General features: G+C 37.1%; 1 protein-coding gene and 1 long non-coding RNA gene across 2 annotated transcripts; one reads left to right on the top strand and one right to left on the bottom strand.

Annotated features, from left to right (window-relative positions):
- The first annotated feature begins 5,398 nt into the window (after nt 1–5,398).
- On the top strand, nt 5,399–6,578 carry LOC147948332 (uncharacterized). The gene is made up of 5 exons (XM_087466392.1): nt 5,399–5,504; nt 5,579–5,660; nt 5,808–5,922; nt 6,001–6,270; nt 6,375–6,578. The coding sequence occupies exons 1-5, from the start codon at nt 5,399–5,401 to the stop codon at nt 6,576–6,578; spliced, it is 777 nt and encodes a 258-aa protein (XP_087322518.1).
- A 1,520-nt stretch (nt 6,579–8,098) lies between these two features.
- LOC109128483 (uncharacterized) lies at nt 8,099–9,999 on the bottom strand. Its single transcript, XR_015573654.1, has 5 exons — nt 9,326–9,999; nt 9,162–9,239; nt 8,860–9,010; nt 8,599–8,630; nt 8,099–8,415 (listed from the first exon to the last, which is right to left on the bottom strand). It is a non-coding gene; the product is annotated as an uncharacterized LOC109128483 (long non-coding RNA).
- Nucleotides 10,000–22,555: the final 12,556 nt, after the last annotated feature.

Here is a 22,555-nt window from a genome sequence, read left to right as displayed (position 1 = left end):
CACTTCTTCCACGCATAACCACGTGTTGGCTCGTCAGCCAATCTTGTCTACCCGCATTCCGCGCCCGTAGACCACCACATAACTACAAGTGTATCACCGATATATATTCTCCAAATTCTGTTTCACCACGGGTCACTATGTCCCAAGCAAGGGTCTGTTTATCTTCTACAAGTGAATCTAGAGAAGATGTCATCTTGCGGTTAAGGAAGATTATGTAGAAGTGTGTGGATGCTTCAGTTTCTTAAAGCCTACAGTTGGATGACAAGAGATCAACTCATTCCTGATAATCTGCTGGGGCAGCAGATTGTAATGAGATTTTTGATTCAGGTGTCTACAGGAACAACAGAGATGTGATGCTTTGGTCATCATTGTACATGCATGTTTGGACAAGGTTGTGTTAAAGAACAGATGACTGTGTTTGCTCTCAATGATGCTGAATGCAACTGTTGAGTTTCTCAGGAATGTGTTTGCGTTGAAGAATTGCTTAAGAGAAGGTGTATGAGATTCTTACACTAATCTGTCAACTGCCAAGGGGTTTGATCAAGACAGTGAATGTTCTCTTCAAAGAACATGGATTTTATGAAGTCTCACTTATGACAGATTCGGAAAGTAGAACATGCCTTGCTCATCTGTTTATATGGGCAACACGGTTCTGTGTAGAATCGATCAAAGAAGTTGATTTGAATGCAAGGATGAAGGAGATCTACAGTGAAGCAGAGGTTTGAAATAATACACAAGAGACTGTTTTTTCTAGTAAAGCTTGTGTATGGTCACCTCTTTACTATGATTCAATCAAAGTGCTACTTGCTGTTCTAATTCTCGACTATCCGCGTCCTATTGCCCAACATCCAGTTGTGGTTGCAAGGAGAGTCAAAATGCCTACAAACATGAAGCTGTTCAAAAAGGTGTCGAGACTAATCATCAATGTGCTTAAGGATGTGAAGCACTGTTAGCAGGTAAGTGATTCCCATAACTCAGTATACAGTTGTGATACATATGTTTGTTTTTTACTTAGTTGATCACTCAAGCTGGGGGAGAATGATTCTGGTTCTGGTTTTTGTTCAACGCCTAATGATAAGGAGTTCTGAACTTATGGGGGAGAATTCTTGTAGCTACTTGGTTTAGGGAGAGAATCATTGTTTATAGGGGAGACTTAAAGATCCAGTATAACGATACATATCATTCTTCCTAATGATGAATCGATTGCCTCTTCTTCCAACCTTGTGGAACTTCTTCTGGTGTGTGAGTTGACTTACACGATTCTTAAATCTGCAGCAATCAACCTTAGTATGACCAACCACACCACAATACCAACAACGACCCAATTTCTCTCTCAGGTTGTTCACAACAATCATTTGATTAGTCTTCTACAGGTTGAACTCAGACGCTCGTTTGACAGCACCACCTCTGTTTTGCAGCACTATTAACCCATTCACTGCACTTGTGCCACCACTTGAGTTTCTTCCATGGTTCTTCATACCACAGTTTGCAATCATAGTAGCCTTGTGAGTGACCAGCCGCTTGTCCAGATCTTTTGCTCCTTTACTCAGCCTCTTGTTAATCTTTAGCTGATCCTCAAGACGTTGTCTCAACAGAGACGTAATAACATTCTCCTCAGACAACAATTTCTCAAGAGTGAAGACTCTATATAGCAGCTCTTTCTTCTCAAACACCAGATCATAATTCTCCTTCTTCTGCAGAATCAGATCCTTAGACAGAGCGATGACTTGTTTCTCAACAGATAAGCCAGCCACATCATCCTTAGGCTTCAAAATAGACTTCTAATTCTCATCATCTTCTTTGGCTGAATCAATATCACTCCATGTCAAACAAGATTTCGTATGAACACATCCTTGACAGTTGTAACACTTCAACACGCTTCTTCTTTCAAGTCTAGAACATTCTTATTGGAAGTGTCCATAACCTTGATATTCAGAACTCTGAGATTCTTTCTCTGCGTCAGATCTGGATGATGAAGATTGATGCTGACGTTGTATACCCTTCAGACTTTTGAACTGGTTCTTAATCAGTATTCCCTCATTACCTTGAACAGACGTCTAAGTTTCTACAGTCTTCAGAGTGAATGATTCCTCAGCCTTCTGATCGTTCTTTCTCATCTGCAGTTCATCTGTCTGAACTAATTTCACACACTGATCAACCTTCTGTTCATAAGAACTTAAAGGGCCTTTACCATCAGATTTGTGAGAAAGATATCCATGTGATAAGCTTCTGAGAAATTCCTTGACAAACCTTTTATCCCTTCTTCAGCACTACAACTTCATGACAAGGGGAGCTTAGTTGACTATTGAAACGACAGGATGGTGATACATCAGATTTTTCATTCTTCATCCTTCTGGTTTTCTCAAAGAAGGCTTCCAAAATATCCCAAGCTTCTTTCGCTGACATACAGTCTTGTATCATCGCAAACAGATCCATCGGCAAGCAGCTGAAAATTGTAGATAACGCTTCAGCGTTCTGTTTTCCCTTTAACTTCTCCTTAGCCATCCATAGCTTATAGGGTTTTATTACAGTTTCTCCTCCCATGCTTGTAAGTGTTGGAAGTGACCATCCATCTTCAACAGCGAACCAGGCTTCCATATCACGACTCTGAATCATCTGTCTGATTTGTGCTTTCCAATCATCATAATGCTCAGCGTCTAGCATCAGCGGATTGTTCTCATCAACAAACTGTTGTGGATTCTCCATACCTCGTCTCAAGATCTCACCTGTTGAAAAGATAAACAATTCTTTTATCAGGCGTCCCCTCTGATACCAATTGTAAAGGTATAGAGAAGCACAACACACTGATTCACACTTGGAACGCGCCAACCCAACGCTTTTCTATTCAATCTTATTAACAAAATTTATCTTTTACAAGGATACAATTTTGTTTCGGCCCTTACTCAACCTATTCTACCCAATAGGATTGAACCCGACTAAGAATGAATCTAAGCCTCTATCTTTTCTATCTAAACACACACCTGTGTAGATCTAAGAGAATAAAATCACCCTCTCTCTTTTCTATCTAAACTCTCACCAGAGTAGATCTAAGAGAAAGAAAAACAATTCTCTGTGCACTTAATCACCACCCTGATTAACGTCACAGAGAACTGGGAACACCCCTTCTAAGCCTTATCTTTGTGGCTTCGAAGTTTACAAACGTATCTATATTCTAGAGTGCTCAAATTGGCTCGTGGCCTACTCCTAAAATATATATACACGACTTGAGAAACCCTGGAAGGCAAATCTCCAAGTATCACGGGATAAGGAAACTGCTTGTTTCTCAGCCTTATCCTTTGCTTAACTGTTGCGGAGAATATTCTTCATATGTCCAAGCAAACGGAAACTGCTTGCTGCTCAAGCTTAACCTTTCCTTATTTATCGCAGAGAATATTTTCCATATCTCCAAGTACAATCTTGTCTCTATCTTCAATGCCAAGTCAATAGCCTTCCTTGACACATCATCACATCCACTCATGTCTTGTCACGTCAGCTCACACATCCATGTCAGCAACTCAAGCGTCTGTGATCTGATGCAACTTCCTGATTGGCACAACGCTCTGTTTGGCCCAATGACTTGTTTCTCACAGTGAGTTGTTCCAGAATCTTCATTTACAATCTCTCCCTTTTGACTGAGTTTGATACTCAAGCATCTCTCTGGTTCAACCTGAAAAGACACTCCAACAAACACAAGCCAAAAACAGAACAAGCAACAACTAGACAAACCAACAATCATTATTTAGCAAAATCAATCAACAGCTTGTTTACACAAAACTATGATTAGAAACCTAACATTCATAAAGCCCAGCGGGCTGCAGCGGAAACCAAGGTCTTAATAGCTCTCTAATCAGACATATTCAATTGGCATATTCTTAATCATTAACAACATAAGATCAACCACTTAGTCAATCCCATACAAACGACTTAAATTGGCTGATTGATATTTAATAGGTTTTCAAATTTAATGTCCCTCTTATATTGCTCCACATTTATTCCCATACTAACAAAATTTACACAAAAATCGTAACTCATCACTTCCCATATATACGAAATTAAGACTATGTTATAAAATCGTAACTCATCACTTCCCATAGCTACGAAATTGCTCCACATTGATTCCCGTATCGCTCCTTATTCGCTGTTTGGTATTTTATTCGTTTCGAAATTTAATGCCCCTATTATATTGCTCCACATTTAATCCCATACAAACGACTTAAATTGGCTGACTGATATTTAATAGGTTTTCAAATTTAATGTCCCTCTTATATTGCTCCACATTTATTCCCATACTAACGAAATTTACACAAAATCGTAACTCCTCCACATTTATTCCCACACTAACGAAATTTACACAAAATCGTAACTCATCACTTCCCAAATATACGAAATTAAGACTACGTTATAAAATCATAACTCATCACTTCTCATATCTACAAAATTAAAACAAAATCCTATATTCAAAAAACAAGTCAAACACCAATATTCAAAAAACAATCTCCTCCACGATCTCTTAATTACACCACGTCTTCCTCTTAACTGTCTCCCTTAAAACCCAAACTCGGCTCTTACTATATATAAACCAAATTACCATATTCGATTCTTACCACCATTACCAATTACCCATTATGAGTATAATTCCATTGAAGGACCTACAGCCAGGACGTGATCCTCAAATGGTGTGTGGCCGGGTTCTACGCAAATGGCATGCTAAAGCTTCCATCAAAATGGCAAAATAATCAGCCTAGATTTCCTCCTACTTGATGAACAGGTATACAACTTCCATATGTTTATATACATCTTTTTAGCTCCTTTATTTTAATTAGTAACAAAGATATATATAATGCACTCTACCTTAATTCAAGTTTCCATACACTAATACCGAGTTTACCGCTTCCGGGATGACCTTCACGAGGGAAGCATCTACAATATTTCTGAATTTCAAGTGGATACTAGCTCTCCACAATACAAACTAACAGATCATCCCTACGTTATTAAGTTCTTGGATGAGACTATCCTTACATCCATAGAAGGAAACATATCCGTGATTCCACATGAGATGTTTAGGTTCCGACAAAAAAATGAATTGTGGACTCTTGCTGGGACTAATCAACATTTACCGTAGTGCTCTCTAAATATCTATGTCTATCCGCATCATTATCTGGTCATATATTTATCTGCTCATCCCATTAACAAGTACTCACATTCTAGATGTTGTTGGGGAACTAACAAAGATTCAAGGGACCAGTTTAGATGACACATCCTCAGAAGACAAAATCCCTTTATATTTGTGACTAGCAGAGTAAGTTTCTCATTCATCCCATCTAACATTGACAAGTTTTCCCCCAGCTACTAGAACTTAATTTCTCCATATATATGCAGTGGTAACAATGTCCGCATCATGGTATGGGATGGATGTGCAGCCGAATTCCGGAAGTTATATGCTTCTATTGTTGGCAAATCAACTATACTAATAATCATGGCTGTCAATCCAAAGTCCTATGGAGGTAGCGAAACTATATTTACATCTACACAATTTACCCTCTCTAACCACATGTTTGCTAAATAAATAATAATGCAGGCAATCTGTCATTGAGCACAACATACTCAACCCGTTTCTACAGAGGCGAGGACTATGAAGCTATCAAAGTCTTTCCAAAAAGGTACATCTCCCCCACTTAAAATTACCATTTTTTTGAAATACTTACCATGTTTTGTTTGACAATATACAAATACTTACCATGTTTTGTTTGACAATATACAAATACTTACCATGTTTTGTTTGACAATATATTCCTATGAAATTACAGCTCCTCACTTCCCGATGGGGTACCACCGACTGTTAATGGAGGTAAAACTCCTGCAATAATTGAAACATTTTCAATTGCAGAGGCCCGCAAATTTGTATCCACTTCAACAGAACAGGTCTATTTCCTAATCTAATTCCACTGTTTCCATTCCTAAACTCATTTCCATGACACATGCATACTATTATAAATGTAGGAGAAGGAGTTCAAATGCACAGCTTACATTGTAGAGATCGTGGTTGACCGAGGGTGGAAATACATTGCATGTGGCAATTGTGGGTTAAAGCTTGTGGAATCAGGATCTTCCCTAATTTGCAAACGTTGTTCTTGTGAGCCTATTGGTGTGGTCAAGTATCGGGTTGAGCTGGCTGTCACGGACGGTAAAGACAAAACAATTTTTGTTATGCTTGATGAACCCACCACACAATTGATAAACATTGGAGTTACAGAGTTGATTGACTCACAGGTTTGTAACAGCCTAACCTCTCCCCATGCATACAACTTGCGCATTAATCCTATTCTCATGTTTATCTTCTCTACGTATCATTCTCTTATCCTCCATTTATATAGCCTGCAATGAAGGATGGTGTGCCTGAAGTACTTACAGAGTTAACTGGGAGGACATTCGAGTTTGAATTAAAAATTTCCAGCTACAACTTCAAATCAAAGTATGAGACATTTACCGTGGCTCGGGTTGTTAGTGAAGTCCAACAACCACCCCCTCAGACATCAACCGAGCGTTTGAGTTCAACCTATAGAAGACTAATCAAATGATTGTTGTGAACAACCTGAGAGAGAAATTGGGTCGTTGTTGGTATTATGGTGTGGTTGGTCATACTAAGGTTGATTGCTGCAGATTTAAGAATCTTGTAAGTCAACTCACACACCATAAGAAGTTCCACAAGGTTGGAAGAAGAGGCAATCGAGTCTTCATTAGGAAGAATGATATGTATCGTTATATTGGATCTTCAAGTACCACAATTAACAATGGTTTACACCTCAAATCGATGAAAGAAAGGACAAAATCAGAAGGTGAGGCAAGAATGTGGAGTGTCGGAGATCTGAACAAAAGAACATGTCGCTGTTAGTATGCAAGTTAGAGCCTCCACAAAGCTGCATGTTTCAAGTGTCTAGATTATACTATACCACTCACGCATCTGAAGGAGTGTCACAAATATGTTCGAAGATACAGGCAAGTAAACATCAAGAAGCGTGACATGAATTGTTATGTTGCACACACTGTTGATGGTCAACATACTGTTGTATTGAAGCACTATGTTTGTTCAAGGTACATGACTGTGAATCAAGGAAGGCTACACAACTTTGAAGAAGGCTTATCTGACATGGTCACTTTTGGAGATGAAGCTGAAGGTAAAATCAGAGGCAAACATGCATCTCAGGGTAAAGATCAGCCCACTATGGTGTCTACCTTGTCCATGGTCTAAAAGCCAATATGGTTAGCATCAGTCAGTTGTGTGACGAGGGTTTAGATGTTACCTTCACCAAGGGAAGATGTCAGGCGGTTGATGAGCACTAAAATATTTGAATCCAAGATCAGCGCTCTGATAATAGCAGTTATATATCGAAGTTGTCCAATCCACAAGCAAAAGAGTTCAATCAACAGTGTTCTATGAATTCTAGAGACATGTCTGAGAAGGAGTGTATTAACTAGCTGTTGTCAAGTGTAAGCTGTAGCACTCAGGAAACTGTGAGAATCACTTCCATCAAGAAGCTGTTGGAAGGATTCAGGAGGGCAGAGTTGTTGTTCCTGCTGCTATTACACAGAGTTGTTCGGATGCAGTTAGTGGTGTTGCATGTCAGAGCTTTGCAAATGGCGTTAAGTTGAAACATGGGCAAAGCTACAGAGGTGGCTAGCAAGTCTATAGATGTTATTGCAGGTCAGCGCTTGGCTGATGAATTCATTGTGCTGAAGGAACTTTGTTGTCTGTGAGTCACGATTGTGGAAAACATAAGTTGGATACACTACAAGAAAAATCAATATTCATAGCACACGATAAACGCTATCGTATGTGTTTAATAGCGTTAAAACGCTATGTTATCGGCAGCTATCTTAGGTGTCACCTCTAGTATAGCGTTTTTGACATGTGCTATTATATGTCGTTCTTTTATAGCACTAATCAGATGATATAATATAGTTTTCGGTAACACATATTTTGTGCCATTTTATATTATGTCATAGGATTTTTATTTTGCTATATGGAGAGATTTAAATTTTAATTTTATTTTTATAATTTATATATTTGACCCCAGTTTTGCACACTAATTTAAGAGGATTGATATAAAAGAAAAATTATTTCATAAATATCATCAACATACATAACATTAATTTAAACAAGTCTTACATATCATACAAGTCTTGTACTATGCTGCCAAGTTTTATCCAAAAAAACTAACATTAAAACTTATAAGGACTGAGACAAACTTCCATATCATCAGTCTCTTCTCCTCTATCTATTTCGCCTTCCCATCAAAAGCAGTACACATGTCTGAAGAACTGTTTCGGTACACAAATCTCATGTCGATAAAGTAGTTATTCTTCACAGATTCCATATACTGATCAAACGGAACAATAAAGTCAGATGGGCTCGTCCTGAATCAAACAAAACAGTAGTGCAGGAACATTAAGTAGAGCAATTCACTGCTAAGCATCAGACAAATAGAGACAAGTCTTGAACATGAAACTGAACACATGAACCAGCAGGATATCAAACAACTAACGATTCACCAATTGATGTTTCATAAACCAAACCAATTAAACAAGTTTGATGCTTACCTTCACTATCAACCATCTCTCAATGCAAAAACCTGTAACATAGTTAAACGTTTAGACAAAACAAGAACAATCACACTAATGTACTAACTAACCATTCAAAATACTAACATGTCTTCTGATTAAAAGAAAAGAGAAGCTTCTCTATCTCTAGAAGTTGGAGCACACAAGAAGAAACGAAAAAAAGTTCAGCAGTTTCAGAAAAGAGAAACTTTCAAACCCAAATGAACCTAAAGAAATACAAACAAGTTAAAAGGAACTTACCTCGTCAGTAGTGGACAACAAAACACCCACATCATCATTCATCAACAGAATAAGATTGTATCTTCCCCAAGGGCCACTGCCAATTAGCAAACCCGACACCAAAGTTACCTTCTTCTTTATCTGCATCTTCCATTTCAATCTCCTTATCCTCCTTTTGAAAGACACAAGCAATATGAGTATAACTCTATAAAAAAAAGGTTGAGTCGACAATACACACCAAAGCTAAGAGTCAATAAAATCCTACAAACTTTTGGAGTGAAGAAGCAGACATATTCAAAATCGAGAACTAAAGAATTTCTGACCTTGGTGAAGATCGATCTCAGAACCATTTTATAGACTATAGTCAAATGCCTTGAGCTTACTTGCAAGCCATTAGATGTCTGCAAAAAAAAAAAAATCAAATCAACAAGGAAAAGACCTTAGATCTGGTTTGTCTTAAAGAAGAACAAAAAAGTCTTTGGAGTACCATCTCAAGCTCAAGTTTCAAGCTCCTCCTTTTGAGCTTCAAGCTCATCCTTTTGAGCCACAAGCTCCTCCTTCTCATGACACCTTCTTCTTCACATGAGTCTCTACTGCAAAATACAAACCATAATAAAAAATCATTCACTCTCTAATGGAGGAGAGAGACTACAAAATTGCAGCAAATAAGTAGACATAGTCGAGTATTAAACCAATCTACGAGACCATATTTATGTATATCCTCTAAATCTATGAAGAAAGCATCGTAAAAAAAAATCTAAATCCGCTATCTATAGAGTCCCAATTCGAGATCTGAAAACGTTTAAACTATAGTAACAATGAACCACGAGAGCTGGGATGTCGAGAGAACATAGAAGAAGAAAAAGAAGAAGAAGCAGAAATAGCTGTTGGATTGGCCGCGAAATTGAACCCAACGGGACTAGCAGAGCCGGCTATTGATCGACGAGGAGGAGAATCAGCAACGACATCGGCGGCCAGGGTTTTGAGATGAGAGGAGACGCTTCTTATCCACATGGTGATGAAGATGAATCAAGAGGAAAGATTTATTTGTGTTCTGATGAGGCCGAAGACCTAGGTTTTGATTTGGGGGATTTTTTTTTTTTTGTTCTTTCTCTCGTATAGAAAAGTATAAGCTTTTTTTTTTTGTTGTATTTGGGATGTGGGACTTAAATTTTTTTAGATCTAGGATACATGGCGGTTAAGTGAATTTTTTCAGTAAGTATAAGCGGAATAAACAATTTTTGCTTTCCGCTTAGTGATTTTTTTATCGTAGCTTTTATTTAGTGTTATGGTATAGTGATTAATATAAAACATCGATCTTTCATAGCAGTTCAGGAAAATGAGCTATCTTCTTATGCTATCAATGTTGATATTTCTTGTAGTGATAAGTTGGACAAGTTATGGAGAACAAGGGACGATTGGTCGTACAAAGCTCTATGTTGAGTTCGCTAGACACAACACCTTCACTTTAACACGAGACTGTTTACTTGGAGCAACTGTAAGGTTCTGAGGATCTTAATCTGTGATTAAAGATTCGTCAGACAAATGATGAAGTATTCATATACCGATGCAAGTATGCCAAAGGTTTGATCAGTACATGTGAGTTACAGAGAAATGGAGATGAAGCCACACCCATGAGAGTTGGAAGTGGTCTATCAAGAAATTGTGTGAATGGTAACTAGTACAGTTGGCTGATCAGTGTTCTGAAGATGTGTTGTACCATCAAACCAGACATCTGCTATGTACTTGAAAGCTGTGAGTGTTTCTGTGACAATCGTAAAGTATCACACATGCGAGCTGCTGAAAGGAGTGCCAAGTATTTTAAAGGCACATCCACCATAGGGTTGGTGTTGACGAAAGGAGCTAGCAGAAACTTGAAGAGATCTCAATCTCTGAATCACCGTGAAGGATCTGGTGGCTGTTGCCTTTTGAGAACAAATATGATCTTCTGCTACGCTCAGAAGCTTGTCAAGGTACCTCGTTCAATTGTTGAATATGAGGTTAATGCCTTGGGAACCTGTTCCAATCATCCGATGAGAATCAAACAAATGAGAACAGCGTATGGTACATTCTTACACCTTGCATCAATTTTGTGTGATAATCATTTGTTTGTTAATATTGTTGTAGATCATGTACTAAAATTACAATTACAGGATCCTGAATATTAGTTTATTCATAGATTAGTTGTGGAGAAACTGATAGTAATAGACCATCAGAGTACTGATATGCAAATTGCTGATTTGTTTACAAAACCATTGGACTTGAATCAACACATGATTCTAAGAAAAGTCATTGGTGTTTGTGGGATCTAATATGTTCTGTGAGTTGTGTTGATCAGATACAGGGACATGCATCAGAACAGGCCATAGAATTCCTAGAATGGATAAAAGAGCAACACTCTGTCTAAACAAAGAATTAGTGGAAAACAACTGCCTGTCATGCCAATTCATATGGGGGATCTCGTAAAACGTTGTCGTAAAGGAGGAGGTCAAAGAGCTGAGGAGTGGCATTATTATGCATTCCATTCTGAAAGAAGTACCAAATGTGTGTAATTAAACAAAAAAAAAACAGAGTCATGTGGCTGGTACGTCTGCATTAGAGCCCTCAAGAATAATAACAAGGGAATGCACAAATATCCACGGTTGAGAAGTCAAGTGATATCGCTGATAGAAATCAGGAGATTCAGTAGAAGATTGTTCATATCATTAAACTGTGAAGATCATTCATGCCTGTTGGATCTAAGCTCTAAGGTAGTGTATCATGAAAAGTCAAAAAAAAAAAAAAGACTTGATACACTCCTGTCAATGCACTCTCCAAAGGAAATTCCAGCTGCCTACTTCACATTGATGATGAACCATGAGAATCAAAGGCATGCCAGAGCGAAAGACTAGCCACTGATCATAGAGTTGTTCTTTGAAGATTCACAAAAGGTTGTGGTAGTTTCTGTTGAAGTCCTGAACAAGTGGTTGACACACATTACATAACAGATCTCAAGGTATGAAAGCCTCTCACTTTAAGAAGTAAAAATTAATATAAAAGTGCTCTTGATGGTCTATTGCTTTTCTGGATCCCTCACTTCCTGTGATTAACGATGTTTGGATGTCTGAGGTTGTGTATAAAAGGCTGAAAAGAAAAAATGTGTTGTAAAATTAATGTTTTTGTAGTTAAATTTATATGAATGATTGCTGAAACATGAGGCTGATTGTAAATAGTGTTGATGAGAAATGTTTGTATGTCTTCAACAAGTGTGCACTGATGTGTATGTTAAGTGTTTCACGTTTAAGCTTGTTTGTTTCAGCTCATAGGAATGATCATGACTCTCTAAGAGGTAAACTCCAGAGAGCAGCAATGGATCAAGGGTCTGACATCTTGAGTGATGGATTGATCATGGAAGTAGGATCAGAGAGCTGAATGTTCATCTAATTATGTCGGTTGTGAAAGTGCTTTAGAGGATTGTTGTTGAGTTTTCATGTGTCTGAAGGTGAATCGAACGACTGATATTGGGTCTCAATCGATGAATGAGTATAATGTCGGTTCCATGATGCAAAGGAATGAAGCTACCTCTTTCAGAGGCTGATGAGTGTTCCTAGACAGAAGATTAAACTCGCAAGTTGTTATGTGGCTATTATGTCAGTACAACAGGTGGTCATTCATTTGAGTTTCATCTTTGATCAAAGTATTTGATGCAAGGGACTGTTACCAGAAGATGGTTTGTGTTATGAGGCAAGTGTCTATGTCCCACCAGCTATTTGACGTGTGCATTATCGTCTGTATCACCGATATATATTCTCCAAATTCTGTTTCACCACGGGTCACTATGTCCCAAGCAAGGGTCTATTTTATCTTCTACAAGTGAATTTAGAGAAGATGTCATCTTGCGGTTAAGAAAGATTATCTAGAAGTGTGTGGATGCTTCAGTTTCTTAAAGCCTACAGATGGATGACAAGAGATCAACTCATTCCTGATAATCTGCTGGGGCAGCAGATTGTAATGAGATTTTTGGTTCAGGTGTCTACAGGAACAACAGAGATGTGATGCTCTGGTCATCATTGTACATGCATGTTTGGACAAGGTTGTGTTAAAGAACATACGACTGTGTTTGCTCTCAATGATGCTGAATGCAACTGTTGAGTTTCTCAGGAATGTGTTTGCGTTGAAGACTTGCTTAAGAGAAGGTGTATGAGATTCTTACACTAATCTGTCAACTGCCAAGGGGTTTGATCAAGACATTGAATGTTCTCTTCAAAGAACATGGATTTTATGAAGTCTCACTTATGACAAATTCGTAAAGTAGAACATGCCTTGCTAATCTGTTTATAAGGGCAACACGGTTCTGTGTAGAATCGATCGAAGAAGTTGATTTGAATGCAAGGATGAAGGAGATCTACAGTGAAGCAGAGGTTTGAAATAATACACAAGAGACTGTTTTTTCTGGTAAAGCTTGTGTATGGTCACCTCTTTACTATGATTCAATCAAAGTGCTACTTGCTGTTTGAATTCTCGACTATCAGCGTCCTATTGCCCAACATCCAGTTGTGGTTGCAAGGAGAGTCAAAATGCCTACAAACATGAAGCTGTTCCAATAGGTGTCGAGACTAATCATCAGAGTGCTTAAGGATGCGAAGCACTGTTAGCAGGTAAGTGATGCCCATAAATCAGTATACTGTTGTGATACATATGTCTGTTTTTGACTTAGTTGATCACTCAAGCTGGAGGAGAATGATTCTGGTTCTGGTTTTTGTTCAACGTCTAATGATAAGGAGTTATGTACCTATGGGGGAGAATTCTTGTAGCCACTTGGTTTAGGGAGAGAATCATTGTTTATGGGGAAGACTTAAAGATCCAGTATAACGATACATATCATTCTTCCTAATGATGACTCGATTGCCTCTTCTTCCAACCTTGTGGAACTTCTTCTGGTGTGTGAGTTGGCTTACACGATTCTTAAATCTGCAGCAATCAACCTTAGTATGACCAACCACACCACAATACCAACAACGACCCAATTTCTCTCTCAAGTTGTTCACAACAATCATTTGATTAGTCTTCTACAGGTTGAACTCAGACGCTCGTTTGATAGCACCACCTCTGTTTTGCAGCACTATTGACCCATTCACTGCACTTGTGGCACCACTTGAGTTTCTTCCATGGTTCTTCATACCACAGTTTGCAATCATAGTAGCCTTGTGAGTGACCAGCCGCTTGTCCAGATCTTTTGCTCCTTTACTCAGCCTCTTGTTAATCTTTAGCTGATCCTCAAGACGTTGTCTCAACAGAGACGTAATAACATTCTCCTCAGACAACAATTTCTCAAGAGTGAAGACTCTATAGAGCAGCTCTTTCTTCTCAAACACCAGATCATAATTCTCCTTCTTCTGCAGAATCAGATCCTTAGACAGAGCGATGACTTGTTTCTCAACAGATAAGCCAGCCACATCATCCTTAGGCTTCAAAACAGACTTCTAATTCTCATCATCTTCTTTGGCTGAATCAATATCACTCCATGTCAAACAAGATCTGGTATGAACACATCCTTGACAGTTGTAACACTTCAACACGCTTCTTCTTTCAAGTCTAGAACATTCTTATTGGAAGTGTCTATAACCTTGATATTCAGAACTCTAAGATTCTTTCTCTGCATCAGATCTGGATGATGAAGATTGATGCTGACGTTGTATACCCTTCAGACTTTTGAACTGGTTCTTAATCAGTATTCCCTCATTACCTTGAACAGACGTCTGAGTTTCTACAGTCTTCAGAGTGAATGATTCCTCAGCCTTCTGATCGTTCTTTCTCATCTGCAGTTCATCTGTTTGAACTAATTTCACACACTGATCAACCTTCTGTTCATAAGAACTTAAAGCACCTTTACCATCAGATTTGTGAGAAAGATATCCATGTGATAAGCTTCTGAGAAATTCCTTGACAAACCTTTTATCCCTTCTTCAGCACTACAACTTCATGACAAGGGGAGCTTAGTTGACTATTGAAACGACAGGATGGTGATACATCAGATTTTTCATTCTTCATCCTTCTGGTTTTCTCAAAGAAGGCTTCCAAAATATCCCAAGCTTCTTTCGCTGACATACAGTCTTGTATCATCGCAAACAGATCCATCGGCAAGCAGCTGAAAATTGTAGATAACGCTTCAGCGTTCTGTTTTCCCTTTAACTTCTCCTTAGCCATCCATAGCTTATAGGGTTTTATTACAGTTTCTCCTCCCATGCTTGTAAGTGTTGGAAGTGACCATCCATCTTCAACAGCGAACCAGGCTTCCATATCACGACTCTGAATCATCTGTCTGATTTGTGCTTTCCAATCATCATAATGCTCAGCGTCTAGCATCAGCGGATTGTTCTCATCAACAAACTGTTGTGGATTCTCCATACCTCGTCTCAAGATCTCACCTGTTGAAAAGATAAACAATTCTTTTATCAGGCGTCCCCTCTGATACCAATTGTAAAGGTATAGAGAAGCACAACATACTGATTCACACTTGGAACACGCCAAGCCAACGCTTTTCTATTCAATCTTATTAACAAAATTTATCTTTTACAAGGATACAATTTTGTCTCGGCCCTTACTCAACCTATTCTACCCAATAGGATTGAACCCGACTAAGAATGAATCTAAGCCTCTCTCTTTTCTATCTAAACACACACCTGTGTAGATCTAAGAGAATAAAATCACTCTCTCTATTTTCTATCTAAACTCTCACCAGAGTAGATCTAAGAGAAAGAAAAACAATTCTCTGTGCACTTAATCACCACCCTGATTAACGTCACAGAGAACTGGGAACACCTCTTCTAAGCCTTATCTTTGTGGCTTCGAAGTTTACAAACGTATCCATATTCTAGAGTGCTCAAATTGGCTCGTGGCCTACTAATAGAATATATATACACGACTTGAGAAACCCTAGCAGGCAAATCTCCAAGTATCACGGGATAAGGAAACTGCTTGTTTCTCAGCCTTATCCTTTGCTTAACTGTTGCGGAGAATATAGGAAAGAAGATGGCTAGCTACATGAAGTATAGGTGAATACATGGTCACACATACCAAATATATTATTGTATATTCAACTACACAAAGTATATGTATTACATGACCACATGCATGAACTATATGATGTCATGTGTTCAATACCATAGACATACAATCTGGTACAATGATTGATTAATTCCGGTGAAAACCGGTGTTGACTACGGCGTTGACCAGAAAAAAAAATTCTAAAATGAAAAATAAAAAATAAGAAATTATTATATTAAGTCATTTATGGTTTTTATTAATTAAAAATATTCTATTCAATATCTAAATATTTTTTTTATATTTCCTAAATATATCTTAAATGTAAAATAGAGAACCCAAACCTTAAAAAAATTTCTAAAAATTAATTTAACATATTGTAATTGTGTAAAAGAGGGTAAAAATGAAAATGTTCATATGTTAAAAGTAAATATTGTGAATTTTTTTGTTGTTGTTTATATGTTAATTCAATATCTAAAGATATTTTTAATATATTTCCTAAATATATCCTAAATGTAATATAGAGAACCCAAACCTGAAAAAAGAATTTCTAAAAATTAATTTAACATATTGTAATTGTGTAAAAGAGAGTAAAAATGAAAATGTTCATATGTTAAAAGTAAATATTGTTAATTTTTTGTTGTTTATATGTTATTTTGAGTATGTAAATTTTAAAGTAAAGAGTGTAAAATTTTTTATAACATTTACCATGCAAAATTTAGAGTAAAGAGTCATATACTCAATCTTTTTTTTTTATAATGAAAGTAGTTGAATTTGATTTTATTGATTTTATAGTAATTAAATAATCTGATTATGAGAGATTTATATATATATCTTGAAAATAATTATAAATTGTTTTTATATCTTGAAAATAATTATAAATGATTTTATATCTTGAAGATTATTATAAATGAATTTTTATATCTTGAAAATAATTATATATAATTTTTATTTAACTATTTACTTTAGCTTGAAAAATAAAAAGTAATTAATTATAAGAATGAGTATATTAGAGATATATAAAAATATTTGGATATAGAATAGAAAATGTCTTTTAATCATGAAAACCCATAAATAATTTACTATAATATTTTTTTTTTCTTTTAATTTAGATTTTTTTTAAGTGTTGGTCAACGCCGGAGTCAACGTCGGTATTCGCCGGAGTCAATTGACCGGTGTACTGGATTATATGTCTTTGATGTTGACCGCATAACGTCATATAGTTCATGCATGTGGTCATGTAATACATATACTTTGTGTAGTTGAGTATACAATAATATACTTGGCATGTGTGACCATGTATTCACCAATATTTCGTGTAGCTAGCCATCTTTTTTCCGAGAATATTCTTCATATCTCCAAGCAAACGAAAACTGCTTGCTGCTCAAGCTTAATCTTTCCTTATTTATCGCAGAGAATATTTTCCATATCTCCAAGTACAATCTTGTCTCTATCTTCAATGCCAAGTCAGCAGCCTTCCTTGACACATCATCACATCCACTCACGTCTTGCCACGTCAGCTAACACATCCATGTCAGCAACTCAAGCGTCTTTGATCTGATGCAGCTTCCTGATTGGCACAACGCTTTGGCACAACGACTTGTTCCTCACAGTGAGTTGTTCCAGAATCTGCATTTACAGATACGTTCACACACACACATACACACGCCAAACATAAACCCTCATCGTTTTGCAAGTTATAGGGCCTTAATGGGCTGAAATTTTGAAATGTCCCACAACCAAATTTGGGGATGTTACAATTCTCCCTCACTTATAATAAATTCGTCCTCGAATTTAAGAATGTACTCCTCCCCCCACATAGTTTCTTTCCATCTTGGAGTGTCCTTTCCCCAGATGCTTTGTTCTCCCTCACTTGTTTAGGGTGAAAACACTCTAGTTTTGGTTCACCAGAATATTTCCTTTCTGCATTTACTATTCAACTTTTGATTCAACAAATACAAGTCTTTATCTTATATTGTAGTGTAGCCGATGTTATCCATATGACCACTTGGAACATCAAGTGTCATAGTTCCTTAAGCTTGCCTTCGCTTAGACATAACACACATTCTTCAAATAGTTCTAAAACTTGAATACTTCAGTTTTCAACAAAAGGTTTTTTCATTACCTTGACTTGTGAAAATAATTGCTTCAGAAATAAACAACTTTGTTTAACAACATCTTGTAGTAGAACATAACCATGAACTTTTGGTTCCATGTGTTAGTGAATTTCTGACCCACTACACTTCCAATGCGCTCACTCTGCATTGCTAACATTCATATGAAGGTTTCCCAATTTTTTTTAAAAATTATCATAGTGTATTCCTTAACACTTTCCTAGGATTCTTGTTCCTTCTTGGGTTTCGCGCCTTTCATGCATTTTTTCAATGTAGTACTTCTCATGTAATCCACCTTCACCACATACTGTATGTTCTGCATTCAACGAACACCAAATAGTAATGCCTCCTCCTCGTTCCTAGTGATCTCCATTTCACTATCTTTAGTGGGTTCCATTACCACAAAATAAAATTAATTATTTTGAACACTTCACCTTATCATATTTCTTCAAACATTTTTTTTTTCTTTCTCTCCAAACAACATCCATTTTCTAAGACTTTTCCAAAGCCACAATGTAGGAATTATCCATTTTGTTTTCAAATTTTTCCGTTTTAACTCATCAAGCTCTACAACTACCCAAGTTGCATCCTTACTCCTAGTCATCAGTAATAGTCCGACAATCTTCATGGTCACACACCTTTTTCCATTCAGGTTAAGACAACTTCAAATTATAAACAACATATCTCCATTGACATGACCAGCATATATTTTTTTTATCGTCTTTAACACGCATACACATTCTCTGTAGACTTCCATAATATGAATTATTGTATGGTGTCCTCCCACACTGCTCTTTTCCACTTCTTCCGCAGCAATTCCCTTGTGTGCTCTCCAAACACTTAAATAACCTCGACTAGTGATCTTTATGCATAACCTCATCTTTAAATTTGTGGCGCCATCTCGAAAAACATCCTTCAACAATATTTCATCAAATCCTTTTTAGAACCTAGTATCCCAAACCTCCATCCACTCGAGCATCACGTCCTTCCATGTGTGTCAAGTAATTGGTTTAACAATACTAGCAAGCTCTTTAACAACTTCTGGTTGCTACATGTGACTCCAAAAAACTATGGACCTTAGTAGCATTCTTTTCCATCAAGATTAACTTCTCCAAGTCAACTTATCACTTAAGCTTTTAAGCCTACAGGCCCAAAAAATTCAATCTCCCTCAGGACTGCCTCCTGGGTCAGAACCGGTTTGACATAACCTTGGGCTCTAATACCAAAATTGTAATACCCGAACTCGATACCCGGAGCTGGTCAACGGGTTGACTTTTTTGTTGACCCGAAACACTCTTAAATGCAAAATCACCAGCTAGCAACGCAAAAAAAAACTCTTGACTTAACCAACCTGCAAAAGAGAGGGGTGAATAATTGATAATTACTCAGTGAGGGAAAGCTTTAGGGCTCCCGAAGTCTCCACACCCAAACACGCTTAGAAAATCACAAAGTCTAAGCCTAAGACAAGTAGCAATCACTGTGTCCTAAATACTATGACACACAAACATACGCACACAACACACAAACGGAACTACGTACGTCCCATGATACCACGTGTCAAGACACGCCAACCCGTGCATTACCGGATTCCTATGCTTTCGCACTTCTTCCTGCACATTTTCACTTGTGTATCCGGATTCCTCGTGCTTCTCGCACTTCTTCCACGCACAACAACGCATTGGCTCGTCAGCCAATCTTGATCTACCTGCATTCCGTGCCTGTAGACCACCACACAATTACAAGGATCTCTCCTTGCATGACTCTCGGCGGCTCACCGCATCTACGTGCCCTTGGCACCTATCTCCTCACACACAATCGTTTATTTTATCACCACAACATGCATTCACACACCCACATCAATATCAATCCACACACACTCATTTTCTATTCTCATATTTATTCTAGTTCTTATATATTATAATAAATATATACTTATATACGTATAAATAAGATATACACTCATTCAAATATATGTTACTTATATACTATGTAACATATATGTATACTCAGCTTAACCTTAAACTAAGTATCTATCCAAACATATCTGAATATGTAGAAGACACCAACTAGTCCTCACCTTAGCCACACCAATAGCATCCTCGGTTTAGGACTTGCAACAACAAATCCCGCTTTGACAACAATCTTGGTCTACAATGGTTTAGACCGGTCAAATATTATCTTCCAACAGTATACGTACAAAATCAATTTCATGGATTAAACCAACCTAAACCAATGTCTCCAAATAAATTAATAAGATTTAGTTTAATAATTAAATCAAACCAAAATCTAGTAATTTAATAAATCCACGTGACCATGTATACTTTCGAGTTCAGTAATCCCAATTACATATGATCGCACAACACCACACATTTCACGTACCCACATAATTAAGTTCGATAATGGACCTTCATTACACAACCTATTTCCGGTTTAGTTGGTTTATGCTCCCGGTTCAATAATCCACACAACAAACCACAACAACAACATACACGAGACAAGGTGCAGCCGATTACCTTTCTCGACAATTACTCTCGACAGATCTAACCGGCGGCTTGACTTCGACATGGCCATTAAAGCTTACAGCGGTTAGGTCCTCATGGCTCAACCATGAAACAACAACAACAACAACAACAAAACAAGGATTAGATCTACAACGACTTCAGAAACTTCCAGTCCAAGTTACAAAACAAATCTAGGGTTTCCTTACCCATAGCGGCCTCAACCATGGCTACTGTAACACCCAAATTCTATGGCATGCCAGAGGTTAACTTATACCACAAGTAACCATTCTTAACCGAAAATAACCAAAAATCCATTAATTCAACTTAAACGTTTTTCAAACCATCTATTAAACGTAATTCGAAACTAAACAACCAGTTTGATAAATCCAACAACAGAAGTTAAAAGAAGAAACTCCAGCTCCTAACACCAACACCAACTCTATCAACTACTCCTCATGGTTACCTGCAAGAGAAAGAGAGGGGATGAGCAATCTAAGATTACTCAGCGAGGACAAGCCTTAGGGCTCACGAAGTCTTCATACACAAACATGCTTAGCCCATTACAAAGTCTACACCTAAGACAAGCAATCAATCACGTGTCAACGACACTCAAACATCAAACAAATGAGACTAAGTCCCATAGACAACGCTGTACATTACGGGATTCCTCATTCTTTCGCACTTCTTCCTGCACATTTCCGTCGCCGTGCATTACGGGATTCCTCATGCTTTCGCACTTCTTACTGCACATTTTCATTACTGTGCATTACGGGATTCCTCATGCTTTCGCACTTCTTCCTGCACTTTTTCACTTGCGTATCCGGATTCCTCATGCTTCTCGCACTTCTTCCACGCACAACGCGTTGGCTCGTCAGCCAATCCTGATCTACCCGTATTCCGCGCCCGTAGACCACCGCACAACCACAAGAAAAAATTCCTTGTAGGACTCTCTGCGGTTCTCCCGCTTCTTCGTGCCTCTTGGCACATTTTCTCCTCACACTCAAGCAATTTATTTTATCACACAAACATGCATATCACACACCACGCAATCCGTTTTAAAATATCTAGTTCTTTCAAATTTCAAATCCTATTACTAATTCTTTTTCCTTACATTTTATTTGGTACGTATATATATATAATATATATATATATATAATATATTATTATTATACACTCAAAAATCAACTAAGGGGGAGGTATTGGTTTAGGATTTTTGAAAGAGTTTTAATGATTTTGTGTTTTTAAAAATCTTGCTGATTTTTTAAATCATAGAAAATTAGAAAGTAAAAATGAAGGATTCTATAAGAGATTGTTTAGGAAGTTATTTTAAATCTTGTTGATTTGTGTTTCCTAATCTTGTAAAATATTTCATAAAATCTTTCAAAATCTTTCTATTTGATGAAAGAGTTTTCATGACTTTTGTTATGAAGGAAATGTTATAAAATCCTAAACCAATAACACAAAATTTGAATTCATTAACAATCCATGATTCTTTTGTTTTAATTGAATAACATAAAACTTTTAATGACTTTATAAGACTCTTAATCCAATAACACTAGATTTATCAAGATTTTAGATAACTTTTTACAAATCCACAACCAATAACACCAAATTTTTAAAGAGTTTTAAAAAGTCTTGATTGAATAACAACATATTTTACATAACTTTTAAAATCATTCAAATTCTTTCTAAATCCTAAACCAATAACCCCCCCTAACATTATTTATATATAATCCATAGGTATATTTGGCTTAACTTTAAACAAAGTAACTATCTAAACATATCGGTATATGAAAAAGACACTAACTAGTCCTCACTTTGGCCACATGAATCACATCCTCGGTTTAGTACTTGCAACAATAAATTCTGCTTTAACAACAATCTCGGTCTGCAACGGTTTAGATTAAACAATCAAAAATTATTTTCCAATAATAATCTATGAATTAATCTAATTATCAAACCCGATTGAATTGTGCTGATGTTTCTCAAATAAATTAATTAGATCTAGTTTAATAATTAAATCAAACCAACAGTCTGATAATCTAATAAACCCACGTGACCATGTATACGTTCGAGTTC

This window comes from Camelina sativa, chromosome 2 (genome assembly GCF_030686135.1).
Source record: "Camelina sativa cultivar CO46 ecotype springtype chromosome 2, ASM3068613v1".
Lineage (NCBI taxonomy): Eukaryota > Viridiplantae > Streptophyta > Magnoliopsida > Brassicales > Brassicaceae > Camelina > Camelina sativa.
This window is presented reverse-complemented; position numbering and strand designations above follow the sequence as displayed.